This window comes from Fundulus heteroclitus, chromosome 24 (assembly GCF_011125445.2).
Source record: "Fundulus heteroclitus isolate FHET01 chromosome 24, MU-UCD_Fhet_4.1, whole genome shotgun sequence".
Taxonomy (NCBI): domain Eukaryota; kingdom Metazoa; phylum Chordata; class Actinopteri; order Cyprinodontiformes; family Fundulidae; genus Fundulus; species Fundulus heteroclitus.
In genome coordinates, this window is record NC_046384.1 from 6,445,120 (window position 1) to 6,471,623 (window position 26,504).

Below are 26,504 nucleotides of genomic sequence, written 5' to 3' on the forward strand. Positions count from 1 at the left end.
CTCTCACCCTGGAATGTCCCTCAAAAGTCCTCAGCTGATTTAATTTCTGGCCCTGCGTGCACACCGAATTCATGACAGATAACCAGTAAAGCTACAGTCATGGCGAAAAGTAACTACACCCCCCACCCCCCCCAACCCGCCTGTTTATGCTGGAGTTCTGCGTGACAGGACATACAAGTTCTGAAATTGCTTAAATGTATTAAACAATAAGCAAAACAATCTCTTTTTTGGGTTTTTTTGCTGAAGAGAGAATTAATCTAACAGTTCACACTGCAAAACGGATCTAAAACTAAGTAAAATGTTCATAGAGTTAATGTTTTAATCCTAGATTTGAGCAGGTAAATAAGATTATCTGCCAACGGAATGAGTATTTTGAGCCCTAAAATAAGATAATTAGACATCCTGCACTTAAAATAAGATGATGGAGATGAATTGTTCCCATTTTAAGTGCAAAAATCTCATTCCATTGGCAAATCATCTTATTTACCTGCTCAAATCAAGGACAAATACACTAATTTTAAAGAATATTTTACTTATTTCTAGTTCCGTTTTTGCAGTGAACTTGCTTTTAAAGAAAAAGAAGAAAGACGTTATTCTGTCCATAACTGTAAGGGAAAATCCATCTATTGTCTACATCTGCTCGTCCTGGTCCCTGTCTCACCCTGGACAGGTCTCCAGTCCATCACAGGACAAACAGCACACCTAAAGACCATTTGGAGAGACTTATTTACCCAACATTCATGCTTCTGGACAGTGAGAAGAAGTCAGAGTACCCAGAGAGAACAACCCGCATGCACAGGGAGAACGTGCAAACACCGGCCAAAGGATTCAAACCCAGCACCTTCTTCTTGCTGCAAGGCTGCTTCGCCTAAAGAAAAAGCAAAACAAACATAATTTACATCCCACCATGGCACGCCAGTGGATGTGGTCCTGGACGACAAACTGGACTGGGTCAAGAACGCCGAGGACAGAACCGAATCTGTTTCCTGAGGAGGAGCCGGTCATTCGTGTGACTTAAGGTTGAGGGTCTTCTACCAGTCAGCGGTGACCATGGTGTCCTGGGCCAGAAGCTTCAGGACGGCAGACACCAAGAAGGACACCAGGAAGGCTGGCTCTGTCCCAGTGGTCCAGTTGGACTCATTGTTGATGGTGTCTGAGAATCCTAGACAATGCGTCCCTCTACACCAGGTGCTAACCTCACACAGAACTACCTTCAGCACCAGGCTCATCTCATCGTTTATTTGTTTTTGCACATTTTATCGTCATCCAGGCTGCTAGCTGGTACGGTGCGTGTTGTCGTTAGCTGTAATTTGTTGCGTTTAGTTATTTTATTGTGTTCATTTTACTCTGTGCCTTACTTTGTGTTAAAACTGTAGCGCTGCAGCGTCCCTCCGGATAAATGAAGTTTCTTGACTCTTGAACACCAGGCGGTGATCGTTAAGCAACGTCGTTTCACAGACGCCACCTGTTGTAGCAAAGGTGTAGGATTATATAACCATACAGCTTTCCATACTTGTGACGATTAGCCCGCAACCCGTCGGGAACCTGAATCGGTTTGACAAACCGTAGCATCGTCAACCTCTTTCGTGCGATCGCTACCAGCCATGGTGGCATTGCTTTGGTGTGGAGCGCTTTAAGAGTGTTTCTTCTCCTACTCATTTGCTGTTGTGGTGCTTGAAAACAATTGAAACATATGTGAGCGCCCTCTGCTGGAGGACAATCGACACATTCTGCATCTGTCTGGGGTAACTGGATCAGAACCACCTTTATAGGACATTTATAGGATTTATAGGATATATGATCCTCTCTGCAGACACAGTGTTATGTGGCAGCATCAGAGGAACCTGGTATGTTTTTAAATAAATCAATAATTAAATTAGTTCCAAAATAAACCAAAGCTATTAACTGTAGAGAAAAAATGAAAACTAAATATCCTTAAAAAGATTTTCTTTATTTATGAATGTTTATTGTAAATCGCAGAAATGCATAAAATGCAATACATAATGAAAATTGTAGAAATGGTAAAAAAAAAAAGACCCATAACAAAAAATAGGAGCTTAATTTATTTTTTTAACTGAGTCCAGCTGTCTGAATATTAATTAATATAAATTCCCTCTTCTATAGAAAAACGTATCTTCTTTTTTTTCGGCTTCCCCTATTTGCTCAAATATTAGTTTTTAATGCTACATATTTTTTTAACAATGATGCAGTATTAACTTCCTTAAAAGCCTAACCTTTAATATCTGCACGCACTTAAGCACAAAGCAGCATGTTTCACTGGGGAGATGTTTCATTTCATATGTCTTATTAAATCTAAATCTCCTTAGTGACTGAATTGGTACAGAGGTTTATATATTATATCAGACCAAGCCTGTGCTCTTGGTTTGGCTCATTTTGACCAATCACTGCCAAGATTGGCTGAAAACACCAAACCTCGGTCAAAACTAACAATATATATATATATATATATATATATATATATATATATATATATATATATATATATATATATATATATATATATATATATATATATATATATTAAAATGAACACGATTAGAGAATCAACTGATTCTCACAGGGGTGTTGCTGTCGCTCAGTGAGAGAAAGAGTCCTGACGACGATTAGGACCTAAAAATCATAGAAATAAAGAATCTTAAACAACAAATGAGCTGTTGTGCAACAGATTCAGCCAAACACTGCAGAAATAAAGTGAATATTGGATAGATATTAGGTAAATGGATAGTTGGAAATTAAATCCTGGCTTGTACACCTGGAGATAAAATAAACATTTTGGTAACCGAGTTATCCTGGTTTGAACCCCAGGCTTTGTTTTTGACTGCTTAGAAATGTTTGTAAACCTCAGAAATTACAGCCTTTACTCTTTAGTAGGTCAAAAATTATGTCCGTTGAACTTTGACTTTATGATAAAAACATATATATATATATATATATATATATATATATATATATATATATATATATATATATATATATATATATATATATATATATTACTCCAAATCCAGCAGCAAACAGTGGAGGTCAAGTTGAGTGGCTGTGGAAGTTGAGCAACCCTGAGCTCAACATCCAAAATGGCTCCCATGCTAACGACATGAAATAAAATGAGTCTTTCCGTCTATTGGCGAACATGTCCCTTCGACTCTTTGGCTGCATAAAAATGAGCTTTTATGGATAAAAACGTTGCCATTCTCCCCGCAGCAGGACAACCACCCTAAACATCCAAGCAGATCTGCAATGGGACGCCTCAGAGCGAAGCATACCCCCCGCGTTGGAATGGCCTAGTCAAAGGCCAGTTTCAATACCAGTAGAGAATCAGCAGCAAGGCTTGAAAACGGAAGTTCGCGGATGTTTTCCATGCAGTCTAACTGAGCTTGAGGTGTTTATTAAAGCAAAAGGGGAACGCTTTCAGTCTTTGGACGTTCAATGTAGGGCTAGAATGCAAAAGGAAGGAGAACTTTTGATTTTACCTGTTTTACTACCATCGACATACGTCTATGGATCAATATATATTGTTATTGAATTATCGTCCAGCCCTAGTTCAAAGCGGATAAAGACGAAGCAAAAGTGCTTAAAGCCAGAGACAGCTGGGCTGAATTCAAACACCCGCCACACTTTTCAGATTTTTATTTATTCCACCTTCCACTGAAAGTGACACTGTTTTATATATATATATATATATATATATATATATATATATATATATATATATATATATATATACACACAAACTATATTTCCAGGAATGCAACAGATAAAACTTTGCACACTGATGTCACGTATGTCCACCGTGTGTTAAATATAGTTTCTGTAATTAGTGCAGAAGCGTTAAATGTTGATTTATTAGCAGAGGCCGCCGCGTAAAACCCAAATAAAGCCGAGCAGCGGCGGACGGAGCCGCTCAGACAATATTTACTGCCGAAGAAACATCTCCTCCTCGGCTCTTCGTCAGGGAGCGTCTCTGCGTGTCTCTGTGGGTGTCGAACCTGCCTGTGTTTGGTATTCCGTGCAGAAAGCCTCCCACGCCCCGTGTGTCCACCCACGCGCGGATTTGCGTCACGCAGGGAGCAGCGTGGGCGAAAGAGAGAGAGAGAGAGAGAGCGAGAGAGAGAGCGCGAGGAGAAGCAGGCTCTGTGGCGACCGCGCGGAATATCCCACTTAGTTGAGATGCCTCGTGAAGCTGCGCGTGGTCAGGACGCGCCGGAAGTCTTGGCAAAATAAAAGCACCGTTTTTTTTTTGTTGTTTTTTTTTGTTTTTTTTTGGAAGGTAATGCGGGGAATAAAAATATGACGTTTTGTGCCAAAGCTTGTTAGAAATAAAGTTTTATTCCACACTAAGAAATATCTCAGCAGAAACACACATTAGTCACACTGAAACTAAAACCTATAATTTGAGGATTTTATTCTACTTTTGTTGTAAACTTACTGCCTGTAGGAAACTATCATAAAGACTTAAGTAAACGCCTACTAATATCTTTTGGTTTTTAATGTTACTAATGATCTAATGTGCATTGACCAATAACAGTACCGTTAACATTCTGAATTGAACAATAATTCCTTTTCATTGTGTAATTATATTAGGAATAAGGTGCACATTTATTCATTTATTGAAAAACAAAACAATTAGTAGGGGAAAGTAGAAACTGACAGATAGAAATAAAAGCACCATTGAAGAGTGGCCGTCAGACGTCCTCCAGCCAGATCATAAGTTAATGATTAATAATTAAAGTGGGAGCGCAAGCATCCGAACAAGGGTGCATCCATTTGTTGAATTTACCAAAATACAACAACCTTTCAGAGAAAATCTATTCTAGTTCATGCAAATTAATTAGAAGAAAATCACAAATGTAGAAAACAGCTTTGCTTTACTGCTTAAAAAGGAAAGCATGAAGTAAATCTGAGAGACCTGTGTTTTGGATCTGCAGTAATTAACTGATCCTTTTTTCTACAAAGATGATGGTTGGTTGTTTGGGGCAGACAGACGCTTTTTTCCCCTCCATTTTTACCTGTTCAGCAATAAATTAAATCAACAACATTTAAGTATTTTTAAATAAATAAAAAAACTGTAACCCATGAGTATTTTTGAACTGTGCTAATTTGACCCCTGTTAGCAAATCTAATATATGGATAAATGTGTACATGGATGGACGGATGGATCAACTATTATAGGGCCTGTCTTTATTATTATTATTATTATTATTATTATTATTATTATTATTATTATTATTATTATTATTATTATTATTATTAGTTTATTATTATTATTAGTAGTAGTAGTAGTAGTAGTAGTAGTAGTAGTAGTAGTAGTTTATTTTATTATTTGTTTATGTAACTTAAAACTGAGAGTTAAATCTAGACTTTTATTCTGAGTAAAAGCTTATTTCAAACATTATAATCAGATGTTTTTTTTTTTCCTCAGCTTGAAAATGTGTCAAAGATAAAAGTCACAATCTTTTACCATTAATATTAAAAAAAATCAGCAACGGTGAAGCAAACTTCTCTATTTTGTTATAAGACCCTTTAAGTTAATGTCATATTTATCTTTTAAAACGCTCCTTATTCTGTGTTTTTATCTATTTTCTGTACAGTGACCTTAAGTGTCCAGAAAGGCGGCTTTAAATAAAATGTATTATTATTATTATTATTATTATTATTATTATTATTATTATTATTATTATTATATTTCCAGCTCCAAACCGTCTGTTCCGTCAGCGTCTCGTCGCCAAACTGGGCTCTTATTTTGTCGGCCCAGCGGAAGTGTTTGCGCGCGCTTGTGCGTCTGCATTGACCTTTTGTGGAGAGTGCAGGGGAGTGGAGAGACGCTGGGAGAGGACTCTCACACACTCGTCACACACTCCCCACGTACACACGCAACACACACCCCGAGGACAGAGGCGCTCATAGCTCCGCTCTGACAGTCTGCGCTCTTTTCTCTTCACTCGCAGCGAAGCAAGAGGAAGGGAAAAAAAAGTTTCTGCGCAGAGACGAACGGACCGGGGAGGGTGCCAGAAAAACGCGCACAGCCCGGTGCTTCGGTGCTGCCTCTGGTCGCGTCCAGCAAGTTGAAGGTGTCCCCCGTGTTGCGCGCCGCGCTCCTCCTGCGGGGTCTCGTTCTGTGGGATTCCTCCTTTTTTCTTGCTGTTGCGCACAGAATAACCGGCTGTTATTGTGTGGGTAAAAGCCTCAAGCGGAGGAAGAAGAGGGATAAAGAAAAAAAGGAAGAGGATCCGGACCAGGTCGCGCCAAAGGAGGCGAAAAACTCACCAGGTAGGAGCGCTTAGAGCTGGGTTAAACTATGCGTAATTCATCTTCCTCCTGCTGTTGGAGGTGGTGATGCTGAATTCATGGTCAAGTTCTGCTGCAAAGGTCAACAGCGCTTTGGAGAAGTGCGTCCAGACAAAAGAATAGCTGCTGAATGTAAACATGTCTGCACCGGCATAGACTGCAACATGAATTGGCTGTTTAATCAGTATTTTAGAGAAACAAAGCATAATTATTATTGTGATCTACACCCAGAGCAGCAATAGGGGTTCCTGCTTCCTGTGCAGACTACTAATGTTTTCTGTTATCAGTTGTTGGGCTATTTTTAGCTGCTACTCAGACACTTTAACAAAGCAAGGGATTATTTAAGGAGTGCATCCCAGCGCGCGCTATATCATATAGGGACATGATCAACACGCCATACAGATTAATTTCTAAAGTACTTAAAGTAAACTGACCTCCAGACTCACCAAAAAAACTAAAACAGCACAATCCAAGATAAAGAATTAATGGAGCACAAACTGACAAGAAATATGCAAACAACGAGCATAAACTTCTCCTACTGTGTGTTTTTAACCCAGGTTTAAAATTCATTTCACAGTTTATTAGCGGCAAAACTTCCAGCATCCCTCCGGCCTGTTGACCAGAAGGACCGTGATGAATGAAATAGTTCAGGCAGACCCCTAGAAAGACTTTTATAAACAGCTAAATCACGTTGAAATCTATAGGGAAGTCAAACGGAACGCTAGAAACCCTTACGGCACACAACACCCACCTAATATATTTCAGCACAAGGTAAACCTGACAGTCGTCTGCATACTAATGAGATGTCATGTTTATGGAACTGTGATAGACTGGCGACGTTTCCAGGGTGAACCCCGCCTCTCGCCCATTGACAGCTGGAGATAGGAACCAGCAACCCTCACGACCCCAGTAGGGATAAGTGTGTTAGATAATAGATGGATGGATGGATGGATGTTTGTGGAAAATTGAGGAAAAGAAGGGGGTCGAGAATGGCGCCTTGTGGCACACCCGATGGAAGTTAAGAAATCACCAGAGACCTGTGAAGAGATGCTAATATTGGTGAAATCTGCTCTTGAATAGTTATGCCAGTATTAGTTAAAAATCAGGCTTTAACAATTTTTAAGCTTTATTTTTAAAAAAGACACACACACAACTGAAAACGCAGGAATTGACAGGACTGCTAACATTTAATGCCAAAAAATGTGTTTTTTGCTTTTCCCGTTTGCAGCCAGGAGGGAAAGATCAACACGCCGGATCCTGCTGCTGCCTAATGGGCTAAACATAATGGCTTTAGTCTTTTTTTTTTTTTCAAATTATTGTTATGAAATGTAGAGCCTCTTATTTCCTGATGCCAATTTCGTGATTGCCTGGGGAGAGGCAACCCAGAAAACTCGGATATGCAAATAATCTTTGCAGTCATCTGCATAGAAACAATGTAGCCTGGTGAGACCATCCTGATCTCGCGAGCTTTCAAGGTTTCACTCGCAGATCAGTCTGGCTACTCTCCGTTGAAGAAAATTTGGAGCCGTTCACCAAACGAACGTCCAATCAGCGTTGGCTTTGAGGCGGGTTGAGGTGTGACGCAACGAGAAGATCGACAGTTCAGTCTAAAGAACATGGCGGCTTCATCCGATGAAACTAGCGTTAGCGTGGCTATCGAGCAAGTTTTATCGGAATTACAGAGTATTTCTTCACTGAAAGAAGAGCAAAACACTGCTCTGGAGGCTTTTCTCACAGGAAAAGATGTTTTTGCTCTTCTCCCCACTGGTTTCGGCAAGAGCTTGTTGGTTGTGTTTTCGTCGTCGCTGTTAGTACGTCATATGCTTCGTTGATCTGATTGGTTTATTTGGCCCGTCTATCACCAACATAGGCCAATCAGCTAACCAGTATTTTCCCCCCTTTCCCAAAATTACTTCAACGGAAGTTGAGTCAGGTTAAGAAACAATAGTGGCAGAAAAGAGCCGGGCCAAAAACGGAGCCTTGCGGTACAACCAATGAGAAAGTAGAAACTAAGGACTGAAACCAATCTCCAGCCTTGAGAGTCCATTGCTAAAAGGATTTCATGAAAGTTTTAGTGCCCTGCTGAGCTGCTAAGGATGCCCTCTTATTGAGTTTTTTTCCAGAGTTTGAGAAGTCAGAGGATTCCAGTCCAGGAGCTCAGGGCCAACCTATCCAGAACGCTGCTGCCCGCGTCCTCACTAAGACTAAGAAAGTAGAGCACATCACCCCAGTTCTAAAGTCCTTACACTGGCTCCCTGTATCTCAGAGAATAGACTTTAAAATACTTCTGTTAGTCTATAAATCTCTAAATGGCTTAGCACCTAAATACATCACAGACTTGTTATCGGTGTATCAACCATCCAGACCACTCAGGTCGTCTGGCTCTAGCCTAGCTCTGCAATACCTAGAACCAGAACTAAACAATGGAGAAGCAGCATTTAGTTCCTATGCTCCACTTATCTGGAACAAACTTCCAGAAAACTGTAAAAGTGCGGAAAGCCTGAGTTCTTTTAAATCAAGATTAAAAACACATTTGTTTAGAATTGCCTTTGACTGTTCTAGTTAAACAGTTTTACTGTTTTTAATGTTCTTTGTTACTACATTCTATCCCTACTTGCTTTTATTCTATTTTCTATCTACATTTTATTATTTTGCTATATCTTAATCATGTAAAGCACTTTGTATTGTCTTGTACTGAATTGTGCTATAGAAATAAATTTGCCTTGCCTTGCCTTGCCTAACCAGATCTCCCCACTAAAGAGTTGTTGGGGTCTGCCAGGTCTGCTTTTATTTTAGTGGAAGGTGGTTCGTTCACCTGCTGCACAGCCAGAGGTCTGCTGTCAGCCTGCAGCTATATTTAACTCCAGCGTTCTGCTGAGGACTAGAAGGGAAACACCCATCAAAACATCAGGCCATCCAACAATGCTTTGATTATCACTGAGCTTCCCAGTGATGAATGTAGAAATAAAGAAGCTGTTTCCTGGATTAAAATTTACATGTTCAGACGACATGTTTCACACCAGCCCATTATCGATGTCCACCCATCGTGTTTTAGACACCAAAACGGAGAAGTTTTGCTGTTTTTTATTAATCGAAATTCACAATTAATCAGATTATTTGTAGCAGTTGTAGCAGGTTGTCTTAAATCTCCGCCTCCTCACTACGAAGAGCCCTCAATGAGCCATCCGACAAAACCAAGACGTGCAATGCGAGCTGCTAACATCTGGGAAATAAATCGCCTTTTAAGCTTTTAAAGTCCAAAAATCACCGGCGTTTATCTGCAGCGTGTGACTCCTAAAGCGGCGGAGGAGGACGAGAGCGCCTTAAGAAGCTCCACAAGCCCACGTGTTTTTATCATCAATGCTAATGTTCTTTAAAGTGACATTTCACGTTCCGTCTATTTTCCACCTCTTCTTTTTTTTCAAATCTGGTCACGTCCTGCGTGTCCTCGTTTGTTTTCGGGCTTCAAAGCTTGTTTTTTTTATGTTAATGGAGGAAATAAGTTAAAGATAAATCTTACTATACTATGATTGTGGATTTTTTTATTTTTTGCCTCCAATGGGATGATTGGTGCATAATAAAGGTTTCAGGAAGGAGGTTTAAGGCTCGCCGAATGAGAATAGGCTGCAGATTTAGATAAAAAGTTTTTTCTAAATGGAAAATATCCTCTCGGAAAGTGTGAAGCACCCAAACTGAGGCGTTGAGATGCATCGCCGTCCACGGCTGACCTGCAGGTGTGTCCTGATGCAGAAGCTGATGTTAGACATGCGGTGAAGCGCCTTAAAAGAGGCTCGTTTTGTTTTAACAAGCAGGACTCATCGTGCCGGTCCAACTTTACTGACTATTAACGGTGTTTTTATGTTCAAACTGCCTGGAGCATGATGGTGAGCAGAGATCAGAAAACTGAAGCCAGTGCTTCAGCCAGGGGCGTCACAAAGAGGGGGCTCAAAGGGGGCCCAGGGCTGTCGCTTGATATCCCTTTGTGGTTTTTATTTGATATTTTTTTATCAATTTGAGGACACACAATAGAAATTATTACTTTTGTGTGATTTGTTTTTGTAAATTTAAGGTTAGACAAATTAACATTCATTTGTTGTTTTTGTTTTACAAAACAAAGGGTGTACTTAATTTTTCGTACACTTATTATTTGATTTAAAAAAACAACAACTTTGATCAAATAAACAACAAGAATGAATACTATCAATACCGCTATTACAAATCTAGGTTTTATAGGGCGTACTTAATGTTTAATATATGTTTATTATCAGATAAGTATTATTAATACATATCATTAATATTCCATATCTATTTTTTTCAGGGAGAGTACTACATGTTTGTAAGCTTTTATCATCTGTCTTAATATTATTTCATGAATGATAGATCACATAAATAAATGTAGTGTTTATATACTTTATGAACTGAGTTCCTGCCGTGATCTTCGGTTCTAGCCTTAAACTAAGAGTGTCTGTGGGCCCCAGTTGTTCCAGTTCCTTCTTTGCTGTAAAAGGGAAGCGGATGTGAGGTTATGGTGAGAAAATCAACTCTAGGAACCTCGTCTGAGTCTGTTTGTAGCAACAGGTTCAGGATTTGTCCGATTTCCATTTCCGTTCACTCTCCTTAAACTCTTTACCACCAGCAAAACGAATGAAATGCATCGATTCTTTCCCTCCCTGCTGTGCAGCTTCTCTCCGTTTCCGTCGGCCGCCGCGTGTGAAACTGTCCGTCCAGACATTTCGCAGCAGGACTCCAACAGACCAACGCCGCCTGAACACGTCCTCCCAGGTCCTCCGTTACATCAGTTTGCACACGTTTGTTTGCTTGAGGTTTTCCAGGAGCTTTTATGTCCGTGCAGCAGATAAGGAACTCGCTCCGTGGCAGAACTTTATTCCCCCACAGAGGGTTTTTTTTTCCTTTCTTCCTCGTCTTTGTTTCGCTGCTCTGATCTTCTGGCAGACGTCTGCACAGGTCCACGTAAACAGCTGCACCGATTTAGAGGGAAATCTGACGCTGAGTCACTGCAAACTGTAATAATAGAAGAGTTTAGTGCGTACGATTAATCAGACCTGCGTGCCGCGGTGGCTATTAATCACCTTACTTTGATGCCCAGCGTGAATCTGGCTATTTTTAGGGTTTTCCATGATGAGAAGAAGGGAGTTTTATAAAAAAACAGCGCGGAGCAAACAATCCAACAGATGTAGATATTTGTTTGGTTTTGCCTCTGGCTGCGTCTGTCTGTGTCATTTTCTGAGCTGAGTCGACGCCTGCCTGGCTCCCGGGGCCTATTCTGGGCGAGGCAGGCCCACCACCTACACATCCTGCAGGGGTGGAGAGAGGCATGTGGTCCTCCCAGCAAGCCGGGCCGGCTGGCTGCCACTCCTCAGTCAGCCCTGCCTCCGCTGGGCCTCACATGCACCCAGGAAGAGTCGAAGCCAAGCCTGTTCTCCCCGCTTTAAAGCAGACTTTAATGTTGCTGTGAAGAACCGAGATCGAGGGCTGAGAGATTGACTGCGATGCTTCGGAGGATAAATACCAACCTGATGAGCTGTCAGGAGCTGGAGCAGGGATGCGTGCCTGTAGAGATGCCTTTAGAACTGAGCAGACAGTGGCAAATAGTGACTATTTGGGGTTTTCTTAAAAAAAAAAAAACACCACACTGCAAAAACAGAACTAGAAATAAGTAAAATGTTCTTAAAATTAGTGTATTTGTCCCCAATTTGAGCAGGTAAATAAGATGATTTGCCAATGGAATGAGATTTTTGCACTTAAAATAGGAACAATATATCTCAATCATCTTATTTCAAGTGCAGGATGTCTAATAATCTTATTTACCTGCTCAAATGAAGGATAAATACACTAACTTTAAGAACATTTTACTTATTTTTAGATCCGTTTTTGCAGTGCACATCCGTGTTTCTTCAGTTTAACTGATAGGTTAGCTCTACCAACACTGCAAAAACGGATCTAAAAATAAGTAAAATGTTCTTAAAGTAAGTGTATTTGTCCTTGATTTGAGCAGGTAAATAAGATTATTTGCCAATGGAATGAGTATTTTGACCCCTAAAATAAGATAATTAGACATCCTGCACTTGAAATAAGACGATGAAGATGAGTTGTTCCTATATTAAGTGTAAAAATCTTATTCCATTGGAAAATCATCTTATTTACCTGCTCAAATCAAGGACAAATACACTCATTTTAAGAACATTTTACTTATTTTAAGTTCCGTTTTTGCAGTGAAGAAACAGGTTATCATGAGAAATTCGTGAACGCACAGCTCGCATAAATGTAATAATTTGTGACACCGAAGCCCAAATTTTCCACGTACAAACACGCGTTTGTGCTTCATAGTTTCGCCTTTTATTTATTTGGGTGAAACCCGTTAAAAAGATGCACAGCTGCTTGAAAATGTAAATGAATCTAAAGACACCACAACTGCAACACATTCTTTTCAGGCTCTTGATTAATTCGGTTAAGGTAGATTTCTCAAACAGACGTATCCCCTTGGCGATTTATATTTACAAATCAAGCAAAAAGAAAATATTAGAAATCGGCATCATTTAAAATCCACCCATCCACTGTTAATGCCCCCTTGTGGGGATGGGGGGGGGGGGGGGGTCCAACCCTGGACAGGTCTCCAGTCCATCAAAGGTCTAGAGATGTTTTATAGTGAAACCATTAAATAAAGTCTCAGTTATTTATCACCATATTTTCTCTCATTAAGTGATTTAAATCAACTACTCACCGAACATCAAAGCATAAAAAAATATCTGCTCTTTAAATATTTATCAGACACGGAAATAAAAGCATTTTAATCGGCTCTGGCCGTCAGAAATGAAAATGTCAGAGTTGCCGGTTGCTTCTTGCTTATCCATGCAGGGCAGCTTGTTTCCCCCCCCCCCCCCCCCCCCCCCCCCCACCATTTGGTGATTTTAGTGCTTTTAGTCACTGCAGGACCTTTCTGACGTATCTGCTTCTAAAATGTTATTTTTTTTCTGTTCAATTGTCAAACCTGAAGCAGACGCTTCAGAGAAAGCAGCTGGTTATGTCGAGATGAAGCTCCGCCCCCTCCCTCTCTGCTGTGCTGCAGCTGTTTAGATAGTATCTTCAATTACAAACTACGAAGTCTACAATGGGGAGTAGAGTGGTGGGTTCAGTTTCCTAAACGGTTCGTTGCTAATCCAGTTTAAGGAAACATAGAGTCATTTTACATCATGTTGGAAAGACATAAGTTGAAAAATTATTGTTGAGTGTTGCAATACCTCCTTTCTGAACAGGTCCCTGGTATTACAGGTTTGTTGCACAATGTCATAGATCTAAATTCCCACTTCAGAGATACATTTTCTTGTTTTAGGGAGTCCAGGAATGTTTCTCATCTGTACTCTCCTTTTTGAGAACGTCCTGATAAGTTTAAACGCTTGAACAATCTTCTTTTAGACTGATGTTAGCTAGTTCCGAACCATGCTAGGAAAATGGCTGAAGCTCATGACCTTTAACCTGCACCAGTGTGTACCATCTACCCTTTCTACACCAGTCCTGGTAAAAAAAAAAAATCACCATAAACAACCCAAATTCACAGAAATGCACCAAAAATAGAAAAAATAGTGACACATAAATGGAAAACTTAATTGGTTGGGTTGTGACATAATCCTTTTTCAAGTCGTTTTGTTAGCATGTTAGGCTAAAGCACCATTTCCAGTAGACGTTTCACTTTAGATGGTTTCTCTGTGGGGGTCTGGTGACGATCCTTCCTGTTCTTGTTGTGGTCACTTTTATTCCTAGATCTAAATTCCCACTTCAGAGATACATTTTCCTGTTTTATGGAGTCCAGTGAAGTTTCTCCTCTGTACTCTCCTTTTTGAGAACGTCCTGATGAGTTTAAACTCTTGAACAATCTTCTTTTACACTGCAAAAAGGGAACTAAAAGTGGGTAAAGGTTTCTTGAAATTAGTGTATTTTTCCTTGATTTGGGCAGGTAAATAAGATTATTTGCCAATGGAATAAGTATTTTGATGCCTAAAATAAGATCATTAGATAAACTGCCCTTGAAATAAGATGGTGGAGATCAATTGTTCCTATTTTAAGTGCAAAAATCTTATTCCATTGGCAAATAGTCTTATTTACCTGCTCAAATCAAGGAAAAATACATTCATTTCAAGAAAATTGTTACTTACTTTTAGTTCCCTTTTTGCAGTGTAGACTGATGTTAGCTAGTTCTATAACAGTCTCATTAGTGCTTTCCTATCAGAATCTCTTCAGAATCTCTTCTGATCACCAGGTCAAGTACCACCAAAGGTACTTTAGAAATGCATGCTAGGAACATGGCTGAAGCTCATGACTTTAAACCTGCACCAGTGTGTACACTGCAAAAACGGATCTAAAAATAAGTAAAAAGTTCTTAAAGTTAGTGTATTTATCCTTGATTTGAGCAGGTACATAAGATTATCTGCCAATGGAGTGAGTATTTTGACCCCTAAAATAAGATAATTAGACATCCTGCACTTGAAATAAGATGATTGAGATATATTGTTCCTATTTTAAGTGCAAAAATCATATTCCATTGGCAAATCATCTTATTTACCTGCTCAAATTGGGGACAAATACACAAATTTTAAGAACATTTTACTTATTTCTGGTTCTGTTTTTGCAGTGTACCATCTACCCTTTGTACAACTGTTCTGGTAAAGAAAAATGTCACAAACAACCGAAATTCACAAAAATGCACCAAAAATAGAAGAAGTAGTGGCACATAAATGGAAAACTTAATTGGTTGGGTTGTGACATAATCTCTTTTCAAGTCGTTTTGTTAGCATGTCAAGCTAAAGCACCATTTCCAGTAGACGTTTCACTTAAGATGGTTTCTCTGTGGGGGTCTGGTGACGATCCTTCCTGTTCTGGTCAGAGCTGTTCACCCTGGACAGGACAGCATTTCGGCACAGGGGTGTGCATCAGCCAACCTCCTGACTCTGCTTTCCTTCCTGTCTCAGGTATGGCGGCGGTGTTGCCGAGGACCCTGGGTGAGCTGCAGCTCTACAGGATCCTGCAGCGGGCTAACCTCCTCTATTACTACGAGGCTTTCATCCAGCAGGGCGGCGACGATGTGCAGCAGCTTTGTGAGGCCGGCGAGGAGGAGTTCCTGGAGATCATGGCCCTCGTCGGTATGGCCAGCAAGCCGCTGCACGTGCGGCGCCTGCAGAAGGCACTGCGGGACTGGGTCACCAACCCGGCCATCTTCAACCAGCCGCTCACCTCGCTGCCTGTCTGCAGCATCCCCGTCTACAAGCTGCCCGAGGGCTCCCCCACGCTGCTCAGCGCTCAGGACCGGACCAACACCGCCAGCGTTAAGATCCCCAAAGCGATCGCCGCCGACCCCGGGAAGCTGGACGTGGCGAGGGATAAAGTTTCCACCGGGTCGCCCCTGCAGGGGGGCAGCGAGGTGCGGTTCTGGTCGGGGCACAGCAACGACAGCGAGCACAGCCTCTCTCCGTCGGATCTCGGCTCGCCCTCTTCGCCCAGAGACGCCATGGAGGCCTTGGACGCGGCCGCCGTGCAGTCGGTCCTGGAGTGTGTGGACAGGATGGCGCCGGGACTTCCTAAGACGGACCTGGCCGAGGTCAAAGAGCAGCTGAAGAACAACAAGAAGCTGGCGAAGATGATCGGACACATCTTCGAGATGGGCGACGACGACCCTCGCAGGGAGGACGAGATCCGGAAGTACAGCGCCATCTACGGACGCTTCGACTCCAAGAGGAGGGACGGGAAACACCTGACGCTGCACGAGGTGGTTCATTAAAAACCGAGATAGTCCCGGGAACCCTCCGAGGGTGCTTCTGCTTTTCTCTGTAACCGGTTTGTGTTTTAATGTGCAGCTGACGGTGAACGAGGCCGCAGCTCAGCTCTGCATGAGGGACATGGCTCTGCTGACGCGCCGGGACGAGCTGTTCGGACTCGCCCGGCAGATTTCCAGGGAGGTCACCTACAAGTACACCTACCGCACCAGCAAGTAAGCGCCGGTTGCCTTTCTTGTCTCCAGTCGTCTCAGAAACGAGCGCTAACGCCAGGTCGCTGGACGGGGGGAGGCTAACATGGTTGTCTCTGGTGTTCCTCTGCAGGTCTCGGTGCGGAGACAGAGACGAACCGTCCCCTAAAAGGATTAAAACTGAGGTGAGGTCAACGGCTGAACTCCACGTGATTAACTCTGAGCCTTTTGTCAAGTGGGAGCTCGTTTCCTTTTGTCTGCAGTCGGTAAAATCAGGCGGCAGTCTCTCCGCCGACTCTCTAAAACTGCTCATGCACACCCATGAAGGCCTACAGCTCGTTTGAAATCACGGCTGAGCCAAGCTTGAGAGATCAAAGTCTGAGACTCGTTAGGAAGTTGTGAAGTTTAGATAGACGCAGCTCTGGCAGATGGAGCTCCTCTGGGAGCTCAGAGCAGCATCGGCCTGGATCGGAGTACAAAGCCGACTCTCAGCGCTCCCCTCCCGACGCCGCTCGGCCGAGAGCCGGCTCTGAAAGGCTCCTCTCAGAGTGCGAGCCGATGATGGAAACCATGTGGCGGCCGGCGACTCTGGGGGGGACCGAGAGGCGCAGATGAACCGACACCTGCTCAGAAAAAAAAAACATTCCTGCACCAATTGAGTCAGTGAAGTCAGTTTTGAGTAAACTTGCAGGAATGGGTCACTTTTAAAGCGACAGGCGCGCGTAAAAACGAACAAACGCGCGGGAAGAATAAAAAACATGACACCACACTGCAAAAACTGATCTAAAAATAAGTAAAATGTTCTTAAAGTTAGTGTATTTACCCTTGATTTGAGCAGGTAAATAATATCATCTGCCAATGGAATGAGTATTTTGACCCCTAAAATAAGATAATTAGACATCCTGCACTTGGAATAAGATGATGAAGATAAATTGTTCCTATTTTAAGTGCAGAAATCTTGTTCCATTGGCAAATTATCTTATTTACCTGCTCAAATCAAGGACAAATACATAAATTTTAAAGAATATTTTACTTATTTCTAGTTCCGTTTTTGCAGTGCAAACATTGTTTTAGTGACCGAGGGAATGTAATTGTGCTTCAGGAGAACTTCTTCGACATCCAGGAGGCGCTACAGGCCATCCACATGAGGCAGGAGATGCTGAGGGAGCAGCTGGCCTGCGCCAAGTCCAAAGGAGAGGAGACAGTCGGACGAAACCTGCAGGTAGATGCCGTACCCAAAGGAAGGAGTCAGGCATGCATGAATGTCGGGGAACACATCCAGTACACTGCAAAAAGGGAACTCAAAGTAAGAAAAATTTTCTTGAAATATGTGTATTTGTCCTTGATTTGAGCAGTTTATAAGATTATTTGCCAATGGAATAAGATTTTTGCACTTAAAATAGGAACAATTCATCTCCACTGTCTTATTTCAAGTGCAGGATATCTAATTATCTTATTTTAGGGGTAAAAATACTCATCCCATTGGCAAATAGTCTTATTTAGCTGCTTAAATAAAAGAAAAATACACTAATTTTAAGAAAATTCTACTTACTTTTAGTTCCTTTTTGCAGTGTATTATGAAATCAGTGCTTCCAGAGAGAGATTATTTAGGATCACAATATCCCTGCTGATACCAGCCGAATCAACTCCTACATGTCTGCTGTTTAGCAAACACGTGGGGGGGGGGTGGAGGCTCCTCTTAGACAAGAACGATGCTGAACCTTCGGACCTTTGGCGGTGGCAGCATCATGGGTCCTCGGGGAAACCTGGTAGAGGCTCCAGAACACCTGAGACTGAGATTAATGGGTTAGAATGGCCTAGTCAAAGTCCAGACGTAAATCTAGCTGAGAATCTGGGCAAAGGACGGTCAGAAACGTCTCTAGATCCCTGAAGCTGGCGAGGGCATAAAACTACAGACCTGCAGCTCCACTGCTCGGGTCCAACCAGCTCTCTGAGTCAAAGCCTAGCTTCTTGTTTTAGATGTGAATGAATTGAAACAGAGCAACAGGAAGCGATCGCCTCTCTCCGTGTGCGTCTCCCCCGGCGCTCGTGTGGCTGCAGTTTTCACACTTGTCATGCTGATATGATTTTTCATGAATCTCATTCAGCAGAAGAAGAGATTTCATGGCTGCGTCGGCGCCGCGGGGCCGACGGATCGCCCGTGTGAGGATGTAAAACACGTCGCGCTGTGATTTAAAGCGACAGTGACTGACATTAAGCACACTCTGAGTTTAGGATGCTACGGCGGGGCTTTGGATTTGTGGTCAACTTTGCATACTGCCGTTTGAAACGCTCGTCTCTTTAAGAGAGCCTTCTCTGTTTTGTAGATATGCTCTGCGGCGATGTGTTTGCAGAACTTTTTTGCACGGACAGAACACCTCTGCTCCTGGTTCAAGCCTCCCGTTTCTGTCTTGTCAGATGCAGCTGGAGCGTCTGCTGGCGAGGCAGATGGAGATCCTGCAGGACGCCGCCGTGCAGGAGCGGCTCCAGGCTCTGGACTGGAGGATCCCGCCCGCCGCCTTGAAGTACCTCAGCGACGCCCAGAACACCAACGGAGCGACAGCCGCCGCCGATTCAAGCAGGGACAGCCACGGTAGGGTGAAAACCGTCCGTCCGTCCGTTGTCCGTCCGTTGTCTTCCGCTTATCGGGTCGCGGGGGTAGCAGCTTCAGTAGGGAGGCCCAGACGTCCCTCTCCCCAGCCACTTGGGCCAGCTCCTCAGGAGGAATCCCAAGGCGTTCCCAGGCCAGCCGGGAGACATAGTCCCTCCAGCGTGTCCTGGGTCTTCCCTCTGGGCCTCCTCCCGGTGGGACGTGCCCGGAACACCTCACCAGGGAGGCGTCCAGGAGGCATCCTGACCAGATGCCCGAGCCACCTCAACTGGCTCCTCTCGACGTGGAGGAGCAGCGGCTCTACTCTGAGTCCTCCCCGGATGACTGAGCTCCTCACCCAGTGAGCCCAGACACTCTATGGAGAAAACTCATTTCAGCCGCTTGTATCCGGGATCTCGTTCTTTCGGTCACGACCCAAAGCTCGTGACCATAGATGAGGGTAGGAACATAGATCGACCGGTAAATCGAGAGCTTGGCCTTTTGGCTCAGCTCTCTCTTCACCACAACGGATCGGTACAGCCCAGGCTGTACCGATCCGGTACAGCCCAGCCACGGTAAGGTGGCTGGGCTGCCACCTTACCGTGGTGGAGGGGTTTGAGTGTCCCAATGATCCTAGGAGCTATGCTGTCAGGGGCTTTAAGCCCCTAGTAGGGTCACCCAAGGCAGACAGGTCCTAGGTGAGGGACCAGACAAAGTGCAGCCCAAAATGCCCCTTATGATGAGTAATATTATTGGACCTCGTGTTCCCTCGCCCGGACGCGGGTCACCGGGGCCCCACTCTGGAGCCAGGCCTGGAGGTGGGGCACGTTGGCGAGCGTCTGGTGGCCGGGCTTTTGCCCATGGAGCCCGGCCGGGCTCAGCCCGAAGAGGCGACATGGGTCTCCCTTCCGATGGGCTCACCACCTGTCGGAGGGGCCAAAAGGGTCGGGTGCATTGTGTAACGGGTAGCAGTGGAGGGCGGGGACCTTGGCGTTCCGATCCTCGGCTGCAGAAGCAGGGTGAAAACCAGAATGCGAAATACGGGAGGGTTCGGGGGGGTTGAGCCCCCCCGATTAACCCATGAGACCACCTGAAAGCCTCAAAAGCAAAATTTAAAGGAGGTCTTAAATTGTGTAAAAAAAAAATTAAAAATGAAATATTTTTTGTCACTAATGGTCACTAAAAAAATTTTAAGCTCAACATGTCCAGTATTTAAAATTCAAAACATTTATTTAAAATATCAGAATTAGAATCAGACATACTTTAATGATCCCAGGGGGAAATATGTTCTGTTTTTTTTCCAAGTGGAGCCAGCCAATCCTATTCGCGGATGCAAATTAGCCATGTGCGTGCCAAACAGAAGAAAGACGTAACGTTGACAACAATTAATACTAAAAATTTTTAAATTTTAGTATTAGGAACTGATCTTATCTGTTGTGCCTGTGCACTTTATCTGTTTCACTGTTGGTGAATGAGAAAGTCCTCTCGAGTCCTTGTATGTCTGGTGAATGTGAAGAATTGACATTAAAGCTAACTTTAACTTTGACATTGTAATGTTATAGGCCTACTGCATATTGAGAAAATTTACATCAGTATTGCGCAACAATCGGGAGATGGGGACCCCCCCAAATATTGACAGGTATTTCGCAGACTGATTAAAACACTTGCAGACCTGATTCATTACAAACACAGACGTGGTGCGTGAAGATAAGACGAGGACGGAGAAATCTTTAAGATGTCTTCAGATATTCTGTGTAAAATCAAAAAATAGTTGCATAAACAACAAAGATTGGGTCAAAATTTACTTTTCAGCACCTCTCCCACATTTCTTACACCTTTTTTTTTTCCTGCTCACTACTGCCCCCTGTGTCCAGATAAAGCAAAGCATCCAGCTGCACATAGTTTTCACCCACTGTTGTTGTTTTTGAGCTTAAATGAAAGCAAACAGCGTGAACCTGAGTGTTGTTCACCTCCATGCGGACTTATTTCATGCCACCGGCTGCGACTGAGTGGATGGAAACGAAACGCCTAAAAGGTGCAGTTTTTCCCTCAATCAGCCGTGGTTCAGCAGCTGTCGCCCTTTCTTCTATCTCGGTGTCTTCTTCTTCTTCTTTTTTTTTTTCCTCCTGCTCCGAGTTCACAAACACCGAGGAGGGGGACAGAAGACAAGAGGAGAGAAGATGCATCATTATTCAGAGCTTTCTTCTCCTCCAGGCCTCATCTCATTTTCATCCTTTTTCCTCCCTCACCCACTCCCGACAGCTCATTATAACGCTGTTCCCACAAATCCCACAATGCATCTGTAATTATGTCGCCCACGCCTGTTTACCTCTAGCCAGAAGCCTGGAGGGGGGCGTCTCTCTCTCTCTCTCTCTCTCTCTCTTCTGATTTTGCTCTACTTTTCTTCCTGTTTCCTTTCTCTTTAACTTTTCACGACTGTGATTTGTCCTTTGTCTGCCTCCTTAACTTGTGATAGCAAAAGATGGATGGAGGGATCAAATATGTCATTGAAATAATACGTTTGCCATTGTCCTATTCCCCCCCCCCCAGACGATCGACCAATCAACTTGCGAGTGGTCAGTCAGAGCATGCAGGAAGGCGACCTCCCATTGGGCAAACAGCTAGCCAACGAGCTAAAGCGCCATCACAACCACAACAACAACAACAGCAACAGCACAGATGAGGCCAAAACACCAGCAACAGGTTTGTGATGTCCGCCTCGACTCAAGAGCTCTTTCGTTTCATCAATGAGTTTCACTGCTGTTGTAGATTGCTGATTTAAGAGATACGACATAAATGAATGCAGTTTGACAGAGATTAGCCTGCTGAGCACATAGACATTATATACGTAGACGCGTCGTTGGGCGGGTTCTGCCTATGCTGCGATGCGTCAGAGCGTCCGCCATCTTAAATGTGGCAAATCTGCATTTACTCAGTCACTTAAACAGTATCAGAGGGACTTTAATCTCTGAATATACTTTGTATTCGTAGTATTTTTGTTTTTGTAATATTACAAGTTTATTTTCGTATCCCTTTAGCTTCATTCTCCTGAATTTATTCTCCTAAAGAATAAAAATATTTAAAATAATCTAACCTGACACTATTACTCAAGGAGTGAAATAATTCTGCAAACTGTGACTATTCTGGAAATGTTCCCTCTTAAGTCTCATAATATGACGTTTTTCTCATAACATTACCACTTTTGTGTTTGTTTTTTTTGTTTTTTCTTTTTACTTTATTGACCTAGGACTTTATTTTCTCATATTATTAATTTTACCTCTTTATTACTCCCCCAAAAAGTCTGTTCCTAAAGGTTCACATGTGACACGGTTTTATGAAATTATGAAGACCACAATGTTTAGATTTAACAAATTGATCCTCATATTTATAACACACACACATATATATATATATATATATATATATATATATATATATATATATATATATATATATATATATATATATATATATATATATATATATATATATATATATATATATAGAAGGCAGATACAAGTAGTGCAATCAGCCAGAATACATTTCCATGCAGCACAGGAATGAGGCATCTTTTCTGATCCACGTTCACAATAACAGAACTCAACTTTTTTCTGCCACATACAATATGGCGGTGACGTTGACGTGCGAACCTGCGCCCTATGACGCGTCTACGTATATGATGTCTGTGGCTGAGCATTTTTAGCAGAGATCCTAGATGCTGCGAGCGCAAAATAGTTTTCTTTGCTAGATGCAGCTTCATAGCTCTGCCACATGTTGAAATAAACACAGTATTCAAAGCTTAAATAACTTAAAGGAAGCAGGAACTGATTTAATTAGTATATCGATACCTTTTTGTGGGTTTTAGAGATTGATAATTTAAGTCTTTAAATATCGAGAGATTTTACCAGGGGCTCGGCTTAGTGTGCTGTTGTCACACACTATAGATTTTGAATCTTTAAAATAGTCAAGTTTCATCTCAAATTAGCACAATTTCTACCAACCTTCATCCAGTGCGTCTTGCATTGCTGACAGATTTGTGGTTTTCAGTCAAATCCCTCTAGAGTGCAGAGCGTTCATACGCAAACTCTAATTCACTCCTGTTATATCTCATTATGTCTCTTAAGTCTATTTTCAGAGACTTTTCAGAGAATAATCATTGCTTTCATGTTTGAGTGCAACATAAAAACTCAATAAAGTTCCTGTATCTGTAGTAAACCTCCTGGACAACATAAGCTAACACTAGCTGTTATTTGCTTGATGGACACTGACAGCCAAATGACTAACCCTAACCCTACATAATTAGCCTGAGCTAAACGCTAGCTGTTAGCAAACGGACATGACGTGACTGCTGTAGTTCTCGCGTCACATGTGCAAATGTTTGTGTACGTGCACGTTTGTTCTCATACGAGCTGAAGCAGAGGAACATAAAGAACCATCCACCCAAATGATGACTAAAAAAACACGACTTATTTGGTGCAAACATTTACTCGCCATGTGGCAGCTAGCCTTCTGAAATTTACCCGCCAAATGGAAAATTTACTCACATTTGGCGTCTGGCGAGTGTTAATTTCAGACCCTCCCCACCAATCCCCACCCAATCTGTGCAACAACCCTCTGTAATCCCCACCCATTCATTCCTACAGCTACTGCTGGTATGAGACAATTTTCTGGGGGAAACCTGGAAAACTTTATCAAAGGCACCAATTCAGGCATTACATTATGACCAGCATGGGCATCCACTGCCACCCCACATACAACTAACTGAGATGCATGAATTTATTTCTGTCAGCTCCAGCATCACCTTCTTCAGCAGTCAACGCTACACTGCAAAAATAGACCTAAAAATAAGAATTTTTTTTCTTGAAACTAAAGTATTTTTCCTTGATTTGAGCAGGTATATAGGACTATTTGCCAATGGAATAAGATTTTTGCACTTAAAATAGGAACAATTCATCTCCATCATCTTATTTCAAGTGCTGTTTATCTAATTATCTTATTTTAGGGGTAGAAATACTCATTCCATTGGCAAATAGTCTTATTTACCTGCTCAAATAAAGGGCAAATACATTAATTTCAAGAAAATTTTACTTATTTTTAGTTCTCTTTTTGTAGTGTACAGTAGCTTGTCTAGCTCCCCATGTACTCCAATGCGTCATTTATGGCCTTGACCCTTTTGTAGATTCACCTCCGATACCGTTATTGTTGCTGTTCCTGTCAATTACTTTTTTGTTTTGTTTTATCACTATGAAGAGTTAATCAGCATAATTTACCTCACCTGTCAGTGTTTATAATTATATTTCTGGTGTATTTATATTCTGTAAACGCCTGCTGAAAATCATTATCGGTTGTTGAACCAATGCCAGTTTAGCTAGTTTTTGCCGGTCATAATGTTATGCCTAATTGATGTAGGGTCCAAGCCTAACAGAAGAAAGTTGAAGTTTGTTGCGTCTTTGACCAGGAAGGACATTGGCACTGTTCTTCTGAAATGTTGCGGTTTATAAGCCTCTATGCCAGGGGTGTCAAACTCATTTTGGTTTAGGGGCCGCATACAGCTTAATCTGATGTCAAGAGGGCCACACGAGTTAAATAGAACTAAAAAATGTGGACTTGTTGTTGATTTTTATATTAAGTTAATTTCACTTTTACACAATATATTATGAATAACCTCAGCGTTTTTAAGAAAAGTATGTGCAATTTCAACAATACTTTTACTCAGTTAAACATTTACTTGTGCATTATGCATAAGAACTGATCACAGTGATTATACAATGTTGAAAAACATTTATTCACTTTTTTTGGAACTTAAAAACACTGTCCTGCATGACAAAATACATCAAACAGATAAAAATTAAGAAATGATTTGAATTTTTCCACACCTGAAGCTTAATCTGCTGATTAAAACACAGTGCCCCTCGTGGACAATATAGGAACTGCATATTTTCAATTAAATGAAGCAAATGTTTTTTTCAATAATTGTTTTATCTTTCTCTTCCTTTTATCTTGTCCACTTGTGAAAGTCAAATCTGATGAGCTCTTTGTGGCATCTTATTGTCACATTGCCAGACAGGACACTGGAAAAAAAAATAAAAATTTTATAATGATAATGCATTTAGCCACAGGGCCGGACTAAATTGTTCGGCGGGCCGGATCCGGCCCGCGGGCCGTATGTTTGACACCCCTGCTCTATGCTGATGACACCGTGCTTTACTTGTTTCTCCAGAAAACGGGACGTCATATTGGCCTGAAATATTCTGTTCATATGACAAGCTGTTTAGAAATTCTTCTGAAATTTTCCAGTTTATAAGCCTTTATGCTGATGACACAGTGCTTTACTTGTTTCTCCAGAAAACGGGACGTCACAGCGGGTGCCCGGCAACGCAGAGAAGAAGATCATCAAATCAGAGCCAGAAGACTCCACATAGTGCCTCCCGCCTCTCCGTCATCCCTCCCTCTTCATTCTACTCACACTTGACAGTATGCAGTTATCACGCATCAATAGATACTAAGCAAGCACAGCCACAGTAGAGCCTTAACAACCAACGTTGCCTCATGAATAGCATTTATTTTAATTTGTCTCTTTTGTTTTTAAAAGTATTTGCCAAAGCACCAAGAGAGCGCATCAGGAAGCCCCTCAGTGCTCTGCAGGTCTTTGTGTTTTCATCGGATGTACATGTGATTTAAACTCGGTACCTCTGCCTGGGAGATGCTCTCTGTGGAGAGGCTGTGCTGCCAGGGCCTGAATCTTAACTCCAGTCTTACTGTGGAGGCTGAAGCATTGGTTGCTGTTGATGCATTTAGCAATTTCTATTTAAAAAAAAAAAAAAGTTGTGATCTGCTTGTTAAAACTCACACTGTTGTAGTGCTCATCGGGGCGTTCAGTGTAAAAGCCACTAAATCAATCCTACCTTTGTACTGAGAGTCAATCATGAACACATCCATAATGGATTTTTAATGCTCCTGTAATGTCTTATGACTTTCAGCGTACACACAGGCGTTTGCTGGTATATGTAAGCAGAGGGTGTTGGCAACTGAGGAACAAGTACTGTAAGGAGGCCGAGTTAAGGTGCAGCCCTGCAGCAGGTTGTCATTTTTTTTTTTAACCTTTGTGTCGTTTCCTTCACACGGTCGCACGCTTGAGGCGGGACTGCCCGCTGCGTCCTCGCTCCCACTACAAAAATATGACTAAAAATAAGTAAAGTTTTCTTGAAATGAGTGTATTTGTCCTTGATTTGAGCAGCAAGTTTAAATGATCTGCCAATGGAATAAGATTTTTGCACTTAAAATCGGAACAACTCATCTCCATCGTCTAATTTCAAGTGTAGTTTATCTAATTATCTTATTTTAGGTGTAAAAATACTCATTCCATTGGCATATCATCTTATTTACCTGCTCAAATTAAGGACAAATACACTAATTTAAAGAAAATTTTACTTATTTTTAATTCAGTTTTTGCAGTGCCTGTCTCGTGTATATTTATGGCAGGTAATTTATGAAGAGGATGTACAGGAGCAGCAGCAAACGGGTGGTGGGTGGGGGACCTTCGCTGCTGCTTTTCACTTTGTAATTTAGCAAAAAAAACAAAACACTGCTGTTGGAAGAGAAACCGCGCTATTGCACGCGGGAAGCGATTCA

General features: G+C 42.1%; 1 protein-coding gene across 1 annotated transcript; it reads left to right on the forward strand.

Moving 5' to 3' along the window:
- Positions 1–5,821: 5,821 nt before the first annotated feature.
- On the forward strand, positions 5,822–26,034 carry nab1b (NGFI-A binding protein 1b (EGR1 binding protein 1)). Its single transcript, XM_012856625.3, has 8 exons — positions 5,822–6,288; positions 15,291–16,084; positions 16,173–16,306; positions 16,416–16,467; positions 17,385–17,504; positions 18,701–18,875; positions 21,423–21,575; positions 25,218–26,034. Exons 2-8 carry the CDS (start codon positions 15,293–15,295, stop codon positions 25,292–25,294), a joined length of 1,503 nt encoding a protein of 500 aa, XP_012712079.2. The 5' UTR covers positions 5,822–6,288; positions 15,291–15,292; the 3' UTR covers positions 25,295–26,034.
- Positions 26,035–26,504: the final 470 nt, after the last annotated feature.